Source organism: Galeopterus variegatus, unplaced genomic scaffold (assembly GCF_000696425.1).
Source record: "Galeopterus variegatus unplaced genomic scaffold, G_variegatus-3.0.2 Scaffold1558, whole genome shotgun sequence".
NCBI classification, from domain to species: domain Eukaryota; kingdom Metazoa; phylum Chordata; class Mammalia; order Dermoptera; family Cynocephalidae; genus Galeopterus; species Galeopterus variegatus.
The window spans coordinates 32,110-52,622 of NW_007727669.1; the positions used below are offsets into that span (position 1 = coordinate 32,110).

General features: G+C 52.2%; 2 protein-coding genes across 2 annotated transcripts in view; both read right to left on the reverse strand.

Moving 5' to 3' along the window:
• The window catches only part of ATP6V1B1 (ATPase, H+ transporting, lysosomal 56/58kDa, V1 subunit B1), a 27,362-nt gene extending 11,676 nt beyond the window's left edge, over positions 1-15,686 (reverse strand). The window contains exons 1-2 of the mRNA XM_008577649.1: positions 15,479-15,686; positions 8,307-8,362 (exon numbers count right to left, since the gene is read on the reverse strand). Coding sequence (XP_008575871.1) covers positions 8,307-8,362; positions 15,479-15,596 — 174 coding nt within the window. The 5' untranslated portion in view covers positions 15,597-15,686. The remainder of the gene's footprint in view (positions 1-8,306; positions 8,363-15,478) is intronic.
• Positions 15,687-17,854: 2,168 nt separating this feature from the next.
• VAX2 (ventral anterior homeobox 2) overlaps positions 17,855-20,513 on the reverse strand; it is a 31,720-nt gene continuing 29,061 nt past the window's right edge. The window contains exon 3 of the mRNA XM_008577650.1: positions 17,855-18,542. Within this exon, the coding sequence (XP_008575872.1) occupies positions 18,105-18,542 (438 nt within the window). The 3' untranslated portion in view covers positions 17,855-18,104. The remainder of the gene's footprint in view (positions 18,543-20,513) is intronic.

The following is a 20,513-nucleotide window of genomic DNA, read 5'->3' on the forward strand; positions in this document are numbered from 1 at the left end:
CCCGCACCTCGCTCAGCCAGTGAGCGGGAACCGGTCTGTATGTGGGATCTGAACCCTCGGCGGGAGCACCGCTGCGCTCTCAAGTGGCGCACTGTAGCAGTGCGCCACCGGGCCGGCCCAAAAACTACTCTTTGAACACAGAGAATAAAAGGGAAATTTCTTAATTCCAAAAAGGGTATCCTCAAAAAAACCTACAGAAAATATTATGTTCAATGATATGATACATAGAGCATTCCCTTTAAAATTAGGAACAAAACAAGAATGCCTGCTGTCATCATTCTACTCAGCATTATACTGGAGGAACTAGCCAAAGTAATAAGAACAGAAAAATAAAATGAATAAAGATTAGAAAGAAACAAAACTTTCTTTCTTTCTTTTTTTTTTTTGAGACTGGCTGCACCACGCTCAGCCAGTGAGTGCACTGGCCATCCCTGTATAGGATCCGAACCCACGGCAGGAGCGCTGCTGCACTCCCAGCACCGCACTCTCCCGAGTGCGCCACGGGCTCTGGCTGCACCACGCTCAGCCAGTGAGCGCACTGGCCATCCCTATATAGGATCCGAACCCACGGCGGGAGCGCTGCTGCACTCCCAGCGCCGCACTCTCCTGAGTGTGCCACGGGCTCGGCCCAGAAACAAAACTTTCAAGCAGAAAGCTTCCCAATCCCCAAATCCAATAAAGATAGTACCCAAAAGAAAACTACAGACCAATTTCTCTTATTAGTATAGATGCAGAAATTCCAAATAAACTATTAGTTTATTATATTAAATAAATAAACAAGTATGACCAAGTAGGGTTTATTCCAAGAATGCAAGGCTAAAGCAATCAACACTAGGAAATTTGTGAATATTTGACAACGTAACTCATAATAATAGGGAGTTTGTTAATACAAATTAAAAGAAGAGGGCTGGCCTGTTAGCTCAGTTGGTTAGAGCATAGTGTTGGTAACACCAAGGTCAAGGGTTCAGATCCCAGTACCAACCAGCCACCAAAACAAACAAAAAGATCAAGAGAAGAACCCTATAGGATTATGAAAATAGGAGCCAAAAGGCTTTTGATTAAATTCAATTCTATGAATTCTAATACAATTCTGTGTAAAACAGGAATGAAAGGCAACTACTTGAACACTAAACTATTTACCAAAACCAGAATCAACATCCTTGTAAATGGTGAAATGCTAAAGCCATTTCCATTTCCCCTAAAAATCAGCAACATACAGAGATACCTGATCACCATTGTTACTTAATATTGTCTTGGAAGTTTAGTTTATACAATAACACACACAGAAAATACCAATAAATATAAACATAAATGGAGAACATTCTATTTTTTTTTTAAAGGTGGTGGTGGCAGGGGACTATATTCTTCAAAAATGCCAAAGTAAGGCTGTGGAAATGTTCCAGATTATAGGAGGCTAAATCGACATGATGATTAAGTGAAATACCTGACTCTAAGCTGGATCCTTTACTGGAAGGGGAAAAATGTCCTAAAAGACCTTGCTAGGTCAGCTGGTAAATTGGAATATGGATGGTAGATTAGATAAAAGGATTGTATCAGGAAAAATTTCTAAAGCTGGTGATTCTACTGTGATTATGTAAAAGAATATCATTGTTCTGTGAAAAAACACATTGGAGTATTTGGGTATAACTTAATTTCATAGAAAAAAATTGTGTACACACACATTCACACACATCGAGCAAATGACAAATGGGATATTAACAGTTGGATATATGGATGTTCCTTTTACTATTTTTTGCAACTTTTTATAAAACCGAAATTGTTTCAAAATAAAAAGTAAAATAAAAGTATGCCAGTGGAAAAGGAGAAATAATTCCATTTATTTGTAGATGATATTTACATCTAGAAAAACCCAAGAGGTTCTGGTTTAAAAAACAAACAAAACAAAAAACCTGTGAGGATGAATAAGGTAATTCGGCTGTATACAAGACACGTATATAAAGATCAATCTTTTTTCTATTGTAGCAACAACTAGGAGGCAATGGAGAAAAACATCCCATCCACAATAGGGCCAAAACCCGTAAAATAGCTGGACATAAATATAACAAGAAAGGTACAAGAAAAGAATAAAATGTTATCGAAGAACATAAACCCTGAACAAATGGAGAACAATATTGTCTTCCAAGATAGAATCATTTACTATCATAAAAGTATAAATCCTTTTAAAAGTATATAGATCAATCCATCCCCTGTGGATTATTCTTTCTTTTGGAATTTAATAAAATAACTTTAAAGTTCATATGAATGTTTGAGAATTGCCAAAAAGAGTTATGGAACAGATCAGGGATAGATGACTCGTCTTATCAGATATTAAACAATGTATAAAGCTATTGAAGTCAAGCAGTAAACTGATGTAAGGCAGACAAATGGATTAGTGGGACAGACTAGAGTGTCCAGAAACAGATTCTAGATTTTACAGGACTGTTGTAAGACAAAGTGTGACATATTAATTCACAGAGAAAAATAGAATTTGTTGAACACATGGTGCTAACATAATTGGGTATCTATTTAGAAGATAACCACATCAGGGCCGGCCCGGTGGCGCACTGGATAGTGCGCCGCTTGGGAAGCGCGGCGGCGCTCCCGCCCGAGGGTTCGGATCCCGCATACAGACCGGTTCCCGCTCACTGGCTGAGCGAGGCGCGGGAGCAACGCCGAGGGTTACAATCCCGTTGCCGGTTCCCGGTCCGGTACGGGGGCAACACTGAGGGTTGCGATCCGTTGCTGGACACGGAAAAAAGACAAAAAAAAAAAAAAAAAGATAACCACATCTGAATACAAATACATTCCAGGCATATAAAATATTTAAATATAAAGCAAAAACAGTTAAAAAAAAATACTGGGAGAGCTTTTCTATCCTTTCTTTCTGAATAATCCAGATAAAAGACAAATAATCAAGACAAGAAATTCAGAAGCCATAAACAAAAAAATAGAAATATTTTATTATAAAAACATTTGATATTTCTGTATGGCAAAGACACCATTTACAAAATAAAGAGGCAAAAGATGGCCTGGGAACAATAAATAAAGAGCTCTCACAACTCAATATGTAGGAGATTTTGTGATAAACATATATGTGATAAACAAATACACAGATGTTCAATTTCTGTAGTCATCCGAGAAATGCAAAAAACCTCACAGTACAGCACTAGCTTTCACCTACCAGATAGGCGAAATGACAGGAGAGAACATACTCAGGGCTGGAAGGATGTTGGGAAGTGGGTCCCCTCATACTCAGGTGGAGAGAATATGAACTACTGGGTAAGCAATCTTGCCCCCAATTGTCAATATCTATTTAAAAATAAAAATGCTCTTTGAACCAGCAATTCCATTTCCAGGAATCTATCCTACGGCAACAAAAGCATCAGTATAAAAGGGATATATATTGCTGTACTATTTTTAATAGCAACACCTGGAAACATGCTGAATGCCTATCAATAATGGGACTATTGATTAAATCACAGTACCTCCCCGTTATGGCCTGCTATGTCACTATTCAACAGAATGAGTAAAATGTGTATCTACCGACACGAGGGGAATCCTTGATACCAAGAGACAAACACCAACATAAACCTCTAATGTGCGTATCTGCCCGTGCTTGACATACACAGCAGGGTCTTTACATCCGTCATCTCAGGGACTGGGAATAAAGCGGCTAGGGGCAGATAGCTAACTTTACGTGTCTTTTCTTTGTTTCACTAATTACAAGGAGCATGTGTTATTTTTCTAATCAAAATGTAATAAAATTTGGGGACCTGTTTACATAGTGCAGGCGGTTATCACCATCATTGCTATCGTTGTATGCCCTTCTGATCACAGACTGGTGGTGATCTTAAGGACCTGGGGGGAGGGACAGTTGGCACAATTCCTCAACAAGCTGTGACCAGGGTAGAGGAGACTCCCCCAGGGCACCCCTGCTGGGGTTGAACTCGAGACTAGAGGTTTTGCAGCTCTGACAATCACCGAAGGAAGCTCTGGCTCGAGGCCCTCCTTGTCCTGTGAAGAAGATGCCAGGAAGGTGACCTTGTTCTTTTCTAAACCACCCCTTGTGAACTGGGGGCCCTCAACAGGAGTCCAGCCCCAAGAGGAATGAATGCTCTGAGGTGGGAGGAAGGTGCTAATGCCCAGCTGTCGTGGGTCCTCGACCACAAGAGGGAGCCCAAGGGCAAGGACACAGAGAGCTGGGTGGCGGGGGTGGGACTGCAGTGCCGGCTCCCTTTCCTCCCCCACGCTGCGGGGGTCTGTCTCTCTATCTGCAACGGCCACTAGCTTCACTGTCACGCCACCGGAGGTGACAGTGCACTGTTAACTTCAGGAGGAAAATTGCTGGACAGAGCACAAGCCAGAGTAGGCCCAAAAGAAGTCAGGCAATGGGCCCAATAAAAAGCAGGCAGTGGAGAGCTGGCTGGTTAGTGCAGTTGGTTAAAGCATGGTGCAGATACCACCACTGTCTGGGGTTCAATCCCTGTACTGGCCTGCCGTCAAAGCAAGCAAGCAAACAAAAAACTGGAGGAAAAAAGGAAAAAACACAGGCAGTGGGATGATAAACAGTGGCCATTTTTATGCGGGTGAGGGAGGTGGTGTGTCGTGTGTCCCCGAAAGATTACTGTCAGACATGAGAAGAATCGTCAGGCACATCACATCCAGGCATGGAGGGTGCGAAGTCTGGAATCCTCTAGGAAGAGAAAACCGGTCTCAGAGTGTGTGTGTGTGTGTGTGTGTGTGTGTGTTTTCCAGTGTACAACAGTATACTCCAGGGAGTCCTGTTTCACAGCCACATACTGAGCAAGAGTGATCTTATCAACTCTCACTGTTGGTTACTAAGGAGATTGCAGGAAGCAGGGATGGTTCAGTACAGCCCATCCCCTGTGCTGGAGATTCAACTAAGTTCTCATCCAGCAAGGGGCCAGACACAGGGAGCTGCTGGGTCCACGTGGAGGCCTGGGGAGTTCCTGTCAGGGGAGTGCTGGCCTCCAAGGCCTCTCCTGCCGACAATGGCCAGGGTGGTTTGGGAACTCCTCTTGGGAACTGCCTTCAGAGCTGATGCACGCTCTTTTGAAAGCAGCCACAGACATTTAAAATCAAGTCTGGTGGGTGAGTGCTTACTCCAAGTCTCAAATTAGGATCAGTTTGAATCATAGAATACTGCAGTTGGAAGATCCTCTAGAGCAGTAGTTCTCAAAGTGTGGTCCCCAGACCAGCAGCATCGGCATCACCTGGAACTTGTTAGAAATGCAAATTCTTGGGCCCCAACCCAGATCTACTGAATCAGAACTTCGGGGTGGGGTCCAGCAATCTGTGCATGAATAAGCCCTCCAGGGGATTCTGATGTTATGTTCAATTTGAGAACATGGCTCTAGTGAAATCTCTCTAGAACACCCAGGCAGGTGGATGTCAGTACCCAGATCCCTCTTTAGTGCTTGCTGTGACTTATGTGTGAGTTTGAGAGTGTGTGAGCACATGAGCGTGTGTTATATGTGAGGGCATGTGAATGTGAAGTTATGTGAGCATTTGATAGTGTGTAAGTGCACTTTTGTGAGCTTAGGGCTGGGATGCAGGTGTTTCACCATCTAGTAGAGTCAGTTTCACACTTTACAAATCAGAGATTTGGCCTTTTCTGGGTCATAGACCCTGGAAAATCAGATGAAACTGTGGAAACTCCCCCCAAAACAATGCACAGGAACATGCATACAGACCTTCAGAAGTTTGCATACAATGTCAAGGCCTTTATTTCCTGGGCTGAGAACCTCTACACAAAATTTCTCCCCAACATGTTTTTCCATTTGGGAAGGTGGGAAGTAGGAAGAGTAATTGCCTGTGTGATGCAGTGCTGGCAGAAGGTGGCGCTGTAGAGACAGGATTGTGGCATTTTGTCCAAGTGACTCTGGAAAGGGGAAAGGCATGTGGGGCAGTGGAGAGGTATGAACAGAGGTGCCTTCTCCTTCTCCTGAACTTATGAGACCGTCAACTACCCATTCCTCTTCTTCTTCTGAAACCTCAGGTTCTCTGGGTGCCTCCACCACCCAGTTATTTTGCTCTGCCAGAGTTACAGATGCCCCAATAATCACAGAACCATAGCTCTGGGGCTCTAGTTCTGGTTTCCTACTCCAGCCCTATTTTACAACTGAGGAAATGAACACCTGCATAAGTACTGACTGTCCATACCGCACCCGGTCCCTTGTAGACTGACAGGTGTGGTAGAAGTCATGGTGGGGTGAACTCCAGCCCTATTTTACAACTGAGGAAATGAACACCTGCATAAGTACTGACTGTCCATACCACACCCGGTCCCTTGTAGACTGACAGGTGTGGTAGAAGTCATGGTGGGGTGGGGAGGGGGGTGTCAGGAAATGGCACCAGCTGTTTAATCAGGCTTATTAGCATTCCTGCATTCCAGAAAGAGCTATTGCTGGCATTTCTCAAGGGGAAATTAATAACACGTTTATCTGATTTGATCCTCACAAACACCCTATTATCATCTAACAGATAAGGAGACTGGGATTTAAAATCCTAGATAGATGGTTCTCAAGCTTCAGGGAGCATCAGATCACTTGAAGGGCTTGTGAGAACAGACTTCTGGGCCCCACCCCACAGTTTGATTCTGTCAGTCTGAGGTGGAGCCCAAGAATTTGTGTTTCTAACAAGTTCCCAGGTGGTGCTGATGCTGCTGGTCTAGGATTGACAGGTAGCTAGTAGGAAAGACTGGGATGGAGCTGGGATTAAAGCTCAAGAAGTCAGAGTCAGACTACCCGACCCCAGTGTACCACATTTAACTACTCAGCCATACTTCCAGGGTGCCCCCCGTGAGTGGGTCAAGCAGTAATGTACATATGAACTTGGAATCTATCTGATTTCTTTAATAGAGTCGGCTCAGGTTTTGACAGGTCCATGTCTGGTCATTCTATGCATATCTATTCTGGTCACATCCACTCATTCATTTATTCATCTCATTCATTTACTTACCCTTGCTTTGAACAAACATATACTGAGCACCTACAGTAGCCTGAGTGTTCAGGAAAGTGCTATGTTGGGCTCCTGGAGCTAAGGATTAGTGAAACACAGCCCATGCCCAATAGAAGGACACGGTATCTGTGTGTGTGTGGGGTATCTGTGTATGTAGGCGGGAGGGGACAGGGAGGAGACCTATGGTCAAATCCCTGAAGGGATGCTGCCAATAAGACTACAGAAGTGGAGAGGAGGGAAAGGTTCAATTCCCCGTGGGGCTGGGAGAGGCTTCCAGAAGGTGACCACTCAGCCTTGGGATGAGTCAGAGGGAGGGAACAGGGAGAAGGGTAGCCTGGGAGGCCAAGAGATATCAAATGGCAACTCCATGCAGAGACTGTGGGTTTCTAAATGGGGGAGGCAGAGTGACAAGGGTGGAAAGGTATGAGGGACCCTTACAGGAAAGGCCTGGAAGGCAAAAGCATTGGGGAGCCCAGGTGAATTTGAAGTGGAGGGTGGATGGGTCAGGTCTGAATGGCTGCAGCACGGAGAGAGGATGGGAGGCTGCCAGGCTGGGGGCCCAGAGGCCGTTGCTATAACAAGGTAGCAGTGGGGTAGGAGAGAGCCACAGAACATGGGCACTGGCAGATGTGGGGTGCAGGGCCACAGGGGTCAAGGGGGGCACCCAGGTTTCCAGTGTGCTTGGCTGGGGGTGGGATGGGAGGCTGGGGAATTGGAACCAGTTGGTGGAGGGAAGACAGCAGCATGATCTCGGGCCTTTACAGGGCTCTTTATGACTCTAGAACCCCCAACCCCAGGACTCAAAACACTGCCAGTGTCTGCCATGTTCCTGCAGTCTCCACATCCCGTTTTCCTTCTATGGCACCCACTTCCCATCCCACCCATGTTGCTGGTTCTGAGACTGGGACACTCCCAAGGCCTTTGGAAACCATCAAGCTCCCCAGAAATGTTCGCTGGCATTGACCTGCCTCTGCCTCCTCTTCCCCTTTAAAAGACCCCGTGAGAGTTGCAGGTGGGGAGAGGCCAGCCTTTGAGGAAGGGAGGCAAAACAGGCCTGGATCTGCCAGCTTATCAGTGGTGGAAGCAGGTTTCCCAAGCCCAGAGCTGGGCCTCCATGGGGTGTTTACATCCCCCACTGAACAGGAAGAGGAAACTTTGGAGGGCTGGGGAGACAGCTAGGGAGGGAGAATGCGGGAGTGGGTGACCAGGGTTAGAAAGAGCAGAGCAGGCCCATGAGGGGCCATCTAGGGGAAGGGCAATGTAGAAATCCTGTGAGGGGAAGCAGAGCCCTGGGATTTGGCCTTGGTGCTAGGGAAGAGTCTTACCTTGACCTGGTCCAGCACCACCAGGGGTCCATTGACACTGCACACAGTCCTATAGGCTGGAGGAGGGGCAGAGGGTAGGTGAGGGTCTCACCTCTCAGACACCCCTTCACACACACACTCACACACACTCACACTCTGCCTCTAAGACAGACAGACATACACACTCTACCTCCATGACACACACAGACACACACTCTGCCTCCATGAATCTCACACACACACACACACACACACTCTGCCTCTAGGACACACACACACACAAAAACACATAGAGGCATCGTCTGCCTTCCCTCCCTCTAGGCACCCCCTACCTCCTCCCCAGCCTGGGCCATCAGGGTCATTAGCTGTGACAGGGCCAGCCACCATTGCTGTAAGGGTCATGCCCCTGCCCGCAGGGCCCCCGCTGCCTCGGACACCTGCAGGAGGCTGGGGGAGGGCCAGGCCAGGGCAGAGGCCTCCTCAGAGTCCTCCCCAGCCCCGCAGAGGCCTTTCTCATCCCGAGGCTGCTTCCCCTCTGGCCTCACCCCTGCCTCCCCACTCCCTCCTCTCTGACTCACAACATTTTCCAAAAGCATCTGGACCCCCGTTGTTGCTGAGAAGTGCTCTCCTCTGCTCCTCCCCAGGACCACTTTTCCTTCCATTCACCCCACACCGATGGAGCTGTGTGTGTGTGTGTTTAGGGCCATGCAGGCATCACTAGGAAAAACCAAACAGGGCCTCTGCTCTCACCACAAGGCCCTGGCGAGTCCTTGCTAGGAGGCTCCTGGACTCCCCTGGCTCCCTGGGTGCTGAGGGAGGGGAGGGAGTGAAAATGATGGAGGAACAAGTGGAATGTCAGCAGACTTGGTGGCTGGAAAGACCTACTTACACTTAGACCCACTTAAGACTCAGTTTATCGGGTGGGATTAGGTAAGATATCAAGAAATGCTTTCTAACTCCAGTGTCAGGGGCTCCGATAGAAGAAGCTTAGTTTTTGTTCTGTTAAGGGCTAGCCGAGGGACCCTGGGACAGTCCCTTGCTCATAGGCCTGGGGTGCCATAGCCCTTTTCTGAGGTGAGATGAAGTCACTTGGCAAAGCAAGATGGGAGGGGGTGTCTGTGAGGTTGCTGGTGACAGGCTGGCAGGACCTCAGAGGGGACAGTGAGCCAACCCCTCTTTTCACAGGTGAGGAAAATGGGGAACAGAAGGGTGGAAAGCCTTGCCCAGGATCACACAGGACATCTGTGGCAATGCCGGGCCTGGGACCTTAGCCTGGGCTTCCCACTAGACCTCACTGGCTCTCAGCTCACTACCTCTCATGCTTCCGGGCCAACCTGTCCCCAAGCCACCCTGGCCAAAGAGAAACCCAAATCCCCTAGTCCATGCCTCCTCGGTCTGGGCATCATCTGTGCTCACACCCCTTATTTTTGTTTGATCTAAGTTCTTTTCATCAGAACTTGAACCAGGAAGACCGACTGGGCCAGGTGATTCTTGCACGGATCTTTGCAAGGACCTTCCAAGGGCGTGGAAAACTCGGGGGCTCAAGGAGAGCAGGAGAAGATAAGTTCTACTACATGGGCTTTGGCGCAGGCAGGGGATTCTCTCCCCTCCCTGCCCTCGGCCCACCCACAGACCCGCTTCACCTCAGCTGTGCTCCCCTTCCATCCTACTCCTGGGAAGGAGGTGTCCCACCTGCCATCTGATGCCAGTCTCGTCCTGCCCCCGCACCAGACACCAAGCCCTAGAGATTACTCCTCCATGAGATGAAGGGCCAGAGCTGCCTCCTCTCTCTGTAGCCTTCCTATCGAGCAAGCTCTGGTACCTCCTATCTTAAAAACATCCCTCACTCCAAATCTGTCTCCAGCTCCTGAGCACATTTGGCCAGAACCTGGATGCACTCTCCTCTTGAAGCCCTGGGGGAGCCTCACCCACCTCTTGGGCTGCTCCTCAGCCTCCTCTAAAGACTCCCACAGCCTCTCCCTGGAAGATCTTCCATGCACTAGGTGCTCAGGCCCAGGCTGCTCTTTACTCCCCACTCCCCTTTCCGCAGAGGATCTGCTGCCTTCTTCCCTCCTCCCTTCCTTTCTTCAAGTACATCTACTGTACGCTTTCTAGGTACTAGGCTAGGCACCTAACACAAGAGAGCCTACGATCTAAAATGGGACAAAGAGAAAACAATACAATGACACACTGCGGTGGATGCTATGCAGGGGAAGAACAGGACGGGAGAAGGAGGACCAGCCCGGTGCTCACACAGGCAGCACTGGCAGAAGGGCCATTTGAGCTGAGCCTTTGGGGTCAAGTGGAGCTCCCAGCCAGCCCCCAGAGAGCCCTGGGACGGGCACATCTGGCAGAGGTGAGCAGCCCAGAGGTGAGAAAACTCTCTGCTCACTTCCGGGTACAGGGACACATCAGCTTCATGACAGCAGGGGTGTCGTCTGCAGTGTTCACTGTTGTATCCCACCTCTTAGTATGGTGCTGGGCATACGGCAGACATGCAATAAATATTTGTTGGATGAATTATGAAAAGTGTTAACTGGTCCCATCAGCTCATTCCCGTATTTTCCATGTCAGAATTGATGTGCCACCCCTACCTTCCCAGTCCCCAAAGCGAATGAGGGTCCTGTTACCCAGCCTGGGGGGTTACACCTCTACCTCCTGCCATCTCCCTGTGAAGACGGAGGGTGGAAGACAGGAGAAAGAGGATGCATAAGACTAAGGGGGATGGTAGGCATAGGAAGACCCCCCAGTGAGAGAGGGAAGGGGGCAGAGGCTGGGGCATCACCCCCCCCCATGAAAAAAAGTCGCCAAACAGCCACACACACTCCCTCCTGCCCACGTGGTGTTTTGATCAAATTATCCAGATTGCTAGAACTGAATGGAGCCGAGTGGAGCAGGCGAGCCCAGCAGAGGGAGGACGGAGAGGCAGGGAGGAGGACACGGACTGTGCCAGCAGGGATGGGGGCGGGGAGAGGCTGGCATCTTGCTGGCCCCGCAGAGAAAATACCAGACCTGCCAAAATGGCCAAGATGGGGGAAGAAAGCAGCGAACTCAGGGTGAAAAGACACAGACAGGGTGGGTGGGCTGGGTAGGAAGGTGGGGTGTGGGAGGTGAAGGGGCCTGAAGGCCTGAAAGCCCCAGGGAATCATTTCCAAATCCACCGCCTCCACCTCAGAGACAAGTCTTTCAACTTCCTTCCTTCGTTCACAGCCCGCTCCCCCCACTTCACAGCCTCTGTCACGTGAAATCCCCATTAACCCTGACATCCAGCAACTAGGGGTTGTGGGGGGAGACAGCAGAGTGGTGACAAGGACAGAGGATTAGAGGATCCACTTCCCCCCTGCCCCAGGAGGAGGGGCTGGTCTAGAAGGAGCCCAGGGGCTGCTGCAAAGTGCTGGCTGGCCACAGGCCCTCTGTGCACCCAGCTTCTCAGTTCTACTCTGGGAATCAGGGTGGGAGGTAGATGCCTCTCCCTAGCCCAGCCTGCACGGTGACCAGCGTGAGGTCTCTAAGTAACATGGTAAAATATCCCCCCCCAGCCCCACCCCCCACCCCGGTCTCAGTGGTTCACCAGCTCATCTATAAGCCGCCTTCCTGGGCTTCTAGCAGCCTCAGTGCCTGACCCTAGGTGGGCTTTATAAAGAGTTGCTGGATGAAAACATTGCTCCACTGCCTTCATTGCAGACAGTCCACTTAATGTGGCTGTTTCTGTTCAGCATTGGACTATTCACATTCTTCAAGGCCCTGCCCTTGACTGACTACTGTAGCCCACCCAGTCCTTTTCCCACTGAAGTCCCACAACATTGCAGACTGGCACCCTAGAGGAATCGTGTCTCTCCCCTCAGACTAGGGCTCTGCATCTTTCCTGTCCAACTAGGCCAGTTCTTTTCTTAGAAGCTGTCTGGTTTGGACATAGCCGAAGTGGTGGTTGAACAACAAAGGCGTCCTGGACTGCAGGGCAGGCCTTTTGTTTGTGCCCCAACTCTGCCTGTGCCCACTGCATGGAGTGGCACACCGAGGCCCAGAATGTCCGCTGATTTCTCCTAGGATACACAACAACTGAGCACAGTATCCTGTGGCACTCACAGATGATGGCCACTACCCAGCCCTGGGATGTACCCCTTAACCCTGGAGATGGAAGGGGGTGCAGTGCAGCAGGCAGAGAGCTGCGTCAGAAGACCTGAGGGGCACTCCCTCAAGGGGCCTTCCAGAGACTTTGCAGACAGTCCCTCCAGCTGCTCTGCCCACCCCCTCTCTATTGTCCTAGCTGACACTTTGGGTTGCACTCTGGACTGCAGGCCAGCGGAGTGCCCCCCCGCCCCTCCTCCCCGCCGCCTTCCCTGTCAAAGGCTCAGCGGGGCTCCCGCGGGCCCACTAATTAGCGCCGGCCCAGCCACACCTGCAGCGTCCTGGGAGAGGGCAGAGGCAGGCGCCCATGCGTGAGGCCAGGGTGGGGGCAAGCCCGGGGCAGCAGGTCCCGCACCTCCTCCCTGATCCAGCTGCAGGGATTAGGGGAGGGAGAGCAGGGCCGGAAGCCGATAGTTCTTAGAGTCAGCCCAAGACCCTGCAGGGCGGGATTCTCTCTAACTCCTCCCTTTCAATTAAGGAAACTGAGGCAGCAAAGCCAGTGGTTTGGCACTCAAGCCCCTGGGTGATGTGATCCGGCTCCATCCCTCCCACCAGGCTGCCAGCTTGTCCTTCCTTGGCTCGTGCTGTTCACCCCCCAACACTGCTGCCCCTCGGGACCAGATAAAGCTCCATGCGGCTGCTTCTCCATCCAGGAGGGAGCCAAGGCCCTTGGGGAATGACTCTAGCTCTGTGGGAGGCAAAGGGGACACTTCTTTTCCAGGGTGGATATCACAGGGTTCATTCCCCATCCTGATTCTACCCCACTATCTTTCTGGATAGTTCTCTCCCTCAGCCACTGCAGTGAAATCACCCTTAGTCCCTCAGGCCTGTTTAGTCCCCCTTCTTGAGAAGGGGAGCTTTCTCAAATTGCCTTGGACTCACTTCCACCATGGCCAGCCCTGGAGCCCCCCATCCCCCCAGTTCTCCCTCTAAGCTCTGTCTGTACAGAGTCCTCCAACCTGGGAGTGCTCCAAATCCAAGGGCAGCAGGCCAGCCTGGGGGAGGAGAGTGGAAAGGGACACAGCAGTCCTGCCTCTAATGTACTGAGGGTAGCAGCTCTGGGGAGTCTCCGAACCCTCCCAGGTCCTGCGCCTGTCCATGTCCCCCAGGGGGAGAACCCCTCAGTCACCCAAGCAGGAAGGAGGGGAGTGGGAGACACTGCAGGAGCAGGAGCACCCTGGGGAATCCAGCCTGCCCCTGGGGTGGAGGATTCTCACGCAGCAAAAGTAAAGGCACTGGTGGGAGCCGAGCCTGGAGGGGCTCCCCCTGCACTGACCTTTGCTCTGGGTCAGCTGTTGGATGTGAACACATTCACCTGGGCAGCGGCCACCTGGAGGCACCATCACCATAGGTGTGCAAACATGCAGGCACTGTCACCCCTGGGGTCCAGCCTAGATCAGAATCTCCAGGGTGTTCTCCCACATGCCCAGGGCATGTTGACTGTAAACAAGGGACTGGCTGGTTGAACACAGGCTGGAGGCTGCTCCAGGCCTGGGCGGTCCTGTCTGGAGAAGGCGGCTTGTGGGGTAAAGTCCCTGGGAAGGCACATTCCAGGGAGAAGGAAAGCAGAGCATGTAGGTCCAACTGCCACACCCCACGCAGCACCCAGCAGCTCTCCTGTGCCTATGGCGGGGAGTGGGGAGCCTGCAGGTGTGGACCACACCATGGAGCCAGGCAAGTCAGATACCCCAGCTCAGGGCTCCAGGCCTGGGCTCTGGACCAAGGGGGGCCCGGTCACTGAATATTCCTGGGCCTTGGTGATCCCCGCTTTGGCCTAGGAAGAATCTGGACCTCCCATCCTCTCCCCGCCTTCCCGGGACAAGCCTGCAGGACCTCCTTGAGAAACCTGACCTCACCCTGTCTCACCGAGTCTCCTCAGCTGGAATGTGCTCCACCCTCAGCACCGCCTCAGGCCTCAGGAGGTGTCCCTACGCCCCAGAGCTCCGCTTCCCTGCCCCTGGGCCTGCCCTCTCGGCTCACTCCTCCTCCTCTATTGGACTGGATAGCTACAGAGGGGGGGTGAGGAGGAGGAGGCACAGCTGTGTCAGGCCCGCTTCCCCTCACCCTACACAGCCTGTTAGGAGCCTCTGGCTCTGCTTAGTTGGGGCAGGTCAGGCTGGTTTACTCCAGTGAGCTGGTTTACCCAGTGAGCAGGGCTGTCTGAGAACTCGCCAGGCTGGGGAGAGTGACCTTGGACAAGGAGATGGGGGGTTCCCTTTGGTCCTCCAGACCTTGCCTCTGTTCTCTGCCCCAGGCACGTGGACTTGGCCCACTCCCTGAAGAACACATTCAGGGCTGCCCCCTTCTGAAACCTGCAAGAGTACACTCCAGCACCCACCTGGACATGCCGTCACCTCAACTGTCCACACACACTGCCACACTCAGACATGCTCTCCCTGTGAGCACAAACACACACACACAAAGCAACACAAGCACAAACACAGGCACAATCACCTTGGCCCTGAGTTTCCAGCAGGCACACACACACAGTCACCCATTTCCCCACTGCAAGATGGGACCACACCCCCCAGCACACGCCCTCACCTGCTATGCACACAGATACCCTCCCCGAGAGTGCATGCATGGTGTGCACCCACCAGCATGACACACGCAGGGCACCCGTGTCCTCATGCTGAGAAGGCTCACATGCTCCACATTGCTGCACACATCACCCCAAGGACACGTCATCATGCACTTCCTCATGCTGAGTGTTCTGGTGCACATTCCTTTCTCTCTCTCTCTCTCTCTCTTTCTCACACACACACACACACACACACACACACACACTCGCACACTCAGGGGCAGCTGGAAGCCCTCTTTGGACTTGGGGTCTTAGTGCAGGATCAGGGTGATGACAGCTGCTCCCCAGGTCCTCCATCCTTCACCTGTAGTGGGGACCCTTGTTCAGGTGGCCCCAATGCACTACTCCCACTGAACCAGAGCCCGCTGGGTCTCCCCAGGTCTCGGGTCCTTCTCTTTTTCTGAGGCAAGAAGCAGGGCCTGGGGACCCCGCAGCCCCCCCAGCTCCCCAACCCCGACCTCATCCGCTGGGCAGTCATACTCACTGACACGGGGGCGAGTGATGTAGTTTCGGGTGACCGCCTGCATGTGTTCTTGGGCTGCACCCAGGTCGTAGCCACTGCTGGGGAGCCCCCCGGGCCTGCTGTCTACCTTCAGGGCCATGGTGTGGTGGCGGGCTGGGAGCTGAGTGCCTGAGCCTGCTGGTAGCAGCTCTAAGACTCCAGGCCTGGCTGGAGCTGGTGAGAGCTGCCCAGCCTGCCCCCGCGGCCACCCCTCCCCTCTCCTCCCACTGCCTTCTTCTCTCCTCCCCCGGGTTGACTGTAAACAGGGAAACCCAGTGCTCTGGCTCTGAAGCTTCCCCCCACCCCCCTCCACCCACCTCAGGCTGTGCAGAACCTGAAAGCTGGAGGATGGCAAGAGAGAAGGGCAGAGGGAAGGCTGGCTTTCTCTAACCTCTGGGCTTGGCTGTTCCTCTGCCCCCGACCTGCAGTGAGTTCAGTTCCTCCCCCTGGAACTTCAGGCACTCTCTACTGTCCCACACCCCTCCCACATCTCTTCCTGGTCTTCTCCCCATGCCCAATTTCTGCCAGGCTGCTCAGTCCTCCCTGTCCTCCCAACCTGCCCGCACCCTGCACCTCTTGCCCTGACTATAGCTGGTTACTTCTTCCCCCCCACAAGTCCATCATCATCTTTTTGAATATCTATAAAGCATCACTTCCCAGACAGATTCAGTGCCACCTCCTACAGGAAGTCTTCCCTAGCACCCTGGTTTCACCACACATCTGATCTCTTTCCTATGTCATGCCCTTTAGGAGAGGCCCCTCTTATCACTGCCACTGAGCTGTGAGCCCCCAAAAGCTGAGCCTGGGTCTCTTCCATCAGACCCAGGTCTCCTTAAGCCTTTCTATCTTATACTATTGAGAGCTTCCTGAGATCCAGGGCTGGTCTCTCTCCATCTGATCATGGGACTTTGTCTCACCTTCTTATATTCACCTCCAGGGTCCCATACAGTAGGTCTGCCCTGACATTTTCAACTCAGGACAGAAAGTACAAATGGAGGTCCATGCATTGTGTACCTCAAGATTTGGAGTTATAATCAATCTGTTGTCTCCAGCCTGGCCTGTGCTCCACCCAGGACCTCGGCACTGCTTCTCAGGAATCCTCTTCGTGCCAGGTAGCTAAAGGACTTGTGCTTTCCCCTGGCCAGTGGAGTGTGGCATGGGTCTGCTGAGCAAGGCAGGGTGGTGGCCAGACCCACTCAATCCAAGGTCTGCCCCAGTCACCCCCATGCCTCATTCCAGACTCAGGATTTCCCACACTTCTAAGCATCTCCCCAAACTCTACCACCCAAGCAGAGGGAAGGTTGAAAGCACAGTTGTTGAGGGACCCTGTCTCCCAGTACCCCACTCTGGGTGATTCAGGGCAGCCTATTTGAAATCAAAGCAGCAGCTGCTGTGTTTCTCAGAGCAGACTGGAGCCAACTGTGCTTGTCTTTTCTGCCCACATAATTGATATCTCCTCCAGCATCCTCTGGCCCCAAGACCCACTTCAGGTCTCTGGTCCCTTGCTCACATTTCCCATTCTTTCAGAGAACTCTCCTGTTGGGGGCAGGGGTGGGTGTGACTATAAAGGAGTACTGCAAGGGACCTCTTTGTGGTGATGGAACAGTTCTGCATCTTGATGCAGTGGTGGTTCCACAAATCCACGTGGGTGACTGAAAGACATGGAGCTATACACACACACGGTACCAATGTCAGTTTCCTGGTTTGGTGCTGTGCTATAGCTGTGGAAGGTGCGACCATGGGGGGAAACTGGGTGAAGGGACTTCTCTGTCCTATCTTTGCAGCTTACTGTAAATCTACAATTCTTGCAAAACAAAAAGATAAATACAAGTCTGTTGAGCAAAAAAAGAAAAAAAAACTTTTTAAGTGCTGCATGTGCCTGTGTTGGGCAGGCCCTCTCTAAGCGTGGGTCTTGCCTGGGACTTACTGTAAATCTACAATTCTTGCAAAACAAAAAGATAAATACAAGTCTGTTGAGCAAAAAAAAAAAACAAAAACTTTTTTTAAGTGCTGCATGTGCCTGTGTTGGGCAGGCCCTCTCTAAGCGTGGGTCTTGCCTGGGTGTACCTTTGATTCCCTCTCTCAGGATCCTGGTCTCACCTTTCATTGTTCACCTCTTGTTTGAAAGAGGAGCTTGCAAAGGACAATGCTTAACCAAAGAAAGCACTGATGTTGCTACTGCGGGCCTTGGGATGACTAGGCGGGAGTGGGGCAGGTGCCTGTCAACCCACACGTGGGTGCCTCAACTCCCCATAACCCCAAGTTCTGTCCCCTACCCATTTGAGGTCCCCTGACTCATCCATTTTCCTTCCCAGTGAGCAGAGGGATAGAGGACGAGTGGTGGCACTGTGGGGACTGTTTCCCTTCTTGTCATTGTTTTCCTTTTATTTTAGTGAGACACACACGCGCACACTGCACTCACACACACAAGCTGCGGGACCAAGGCCATTTGGCGAGAGTCTCTGAGCTGGACAGCAGGCATGGAGGGGCGTAGGGCAGCCACTCCTCCTCTCCAGGGCCTGCTCAGTGCAGTCCGCAGTCTGCTGGGGCACAGGAGGCTGGGGGGGTGCTGTGCTTGGGGACTCAGTGTTGCACGGGGGTGGGAGTCTTAAGTGTTAGCTTTCTTGCCACTGCCAGGGCTGCCTACTTTCCGTTCTAGCCAGCTGTAGGGTTCAAAGGCAGAGGAGCCTAGTTCGTAGCTGGCAGGCAGGTCCAGCAGTGGTGCCGTGGAAAAGCAGATGGCTGGCAGATGGGGTGGCAGTGGGGGGGATGCTGAGACCAAGGGCAGCGGGTTGAGGCGTGGGGAGGAGTTCCTGGGGTCACCCAAGGAGGTGCCCCTGTGGCCAGCAGGCAGGCCTGGCAGGCCGGGTGTCAGTGCCAGGAGGCTGGGGGCCCTGGGCACAGACAGCAGCCGGCCCTGCTCCAGCAGCCGCAGAATGTTGGAGGTGGCGAAGGCCTCAGAGGCCGAGGCGGACGCCCGCTTCTCCAGGTCTCTGCTCTGGTCTTTCTTCTGCTTGGTGCGGCGGTTCTGGAACCAGACCTTCACCTTGGGGCAGAGGGTGGTGGAAGGGTGTCAGGAAGGGAAGGGGGACAGGCAAAGCAAAGTGGGGGCCGGTGGGAGGAGAAAAGGGGCAGAAGGGCATGGGGCCAGGACAGAGGCGGTGGACAGGGGCGTGGGAGTGGGGGCACAAGGGTGAGTGAGAGGAAAAGAAGAACACATTGTCATTAGGTCTTCCCACAACCAGCCTGCTCTGGATGAACTAATTAGGGACCCCAGCCCCCAAATTGTGGACATGCCCCCACTGCAAAAACTAACCCTGCCCTGGAATAGAGGAACAGAATTGCAGACAGAGGGTGGAGTTTGGGGGTACGATTGTAGCTACCCTTTTGGTCTACACACCCTCCACTCTTAAACAAGTTTGTGGCCTTGGCCACCACTTATGTGCTGGTAATTCCCAGCTCTAGCTCCAGCCCAGGCCTCTGAACTGAGGATCAAGCACGTATCCAACTGCCTGGTAGACGTCTCCCCACAGATGTCTCAAAAACATCCCAAACTCCTCACATACAGACCCAGCTCAGCTCAACTTCTCCAATCACAGGTCTCTCCCCACATTCTTTCTTCCGTGTAGACGTCTCCCCACAGATGTCTCAAAAACATCCCAAACTCCTCACGTACAGACCCAGCTCAGCTCAACTTCTCCAATCACAGGTCTCTCCCCACATTCTTTCTTCCGTGATGGCCACCTCAAGCAGAAACCTGGGGACCCCCAGAGCACCCCTCCCCACTCCCCAGTGCATACCCTCCTCTCTTCCCTCATCCTCTCTGACCTGGGCTGTGGCAGCCATCTTTACATCATGCCTCTCAACCCTGGTCACCCACGAGTGCCACCTGGGGAGACTTAAACCCCTAACTCACTCCCAGCCTCAGACCAATCAACTCAGAATGGGGGTGGCTGGGAGCCAGGCTCTAGTACTTTTTAAAGCTCACCAGGTGATTCCAGGATGAGAAAAACCACTACTCTAAGGGTGTCTCTGCCCCAGGTCCAAACCCTAACATCTGCAGGGCTGGGGGCAAGAGGAGAAATGGAAGCCGCTGGCTCCTGGCCTGCCCTGGCTCTGACTTGCATGTGTGTGGGCACCCCAGCCTGTTCACAGTCTGCAAACAGCCCCCACTGGCTGCTTCTTGGCCTTGGATTCTCAGGGCCATTTGGCAGGGAATTTTGGAATCCTGGACACCTAGGGAGTGATCTGGAAGGTGGACACAGGCTCCTGGCTTTGCAGAGTCCTCACCCCATAGGGAGGGGGCATGGCCAGAGGAGGACCAAAGTGGGGCCCTTGAAACACGGGGCCTGGTGCTTGTGCCAGTTGCCCAGTCTGAGGACAGCCCTGTTTCTGCCTACCATCTTGGCCCCCATACTGCCTCTGGAGTGAGCTCTTTCTAACCCAATCTGGCCATTCTCCTGTTTAATTTTCAGCAGCTCCTTCCCACCCCATCACCTATAAAGGCCAAGCTTCACAATGTGATCGCAAGTGTGACAGGGTGTGGCAGGATGTTAAAGGAGACTTCTTTTTTTTTTTGTGTGTGACCAGTAAGGGGATTGTAACCCTTGGTGTGGTGTCGCCTGCACCACGCTCAGCCAGTGAGTGCACTGGCCATCCCTATATAGGATCCGAACCCGCGTCCTCTGGCGCTCCCAGCACCACACTCTCCCGAGGGAGCCACAGGGTCGGCCCCGAAGGAGACTTCTGATGGCCAAAGCTGAGGACAAAGAGGTGCCAAGTACATTCCAAAACAAGCCACCAACAACAGTGCAGGGACCTTTTTCAGGGAGGCAGAACTACCCTGCCACCAGCACCCAGTGCTCCAACCCTCTTCCTAGTCTACATGTGAAAAGGGAGGCTAGGAGGGAGCTCAGTGGTCAGTCCTGTGGGGACTGCAAACCTGATGGTGACGGGATTTCCTGCTCTCTCTGAGATAAAGGGGGGCTCCCCCACAGGAAAGAAGTCAGGGGGCCCT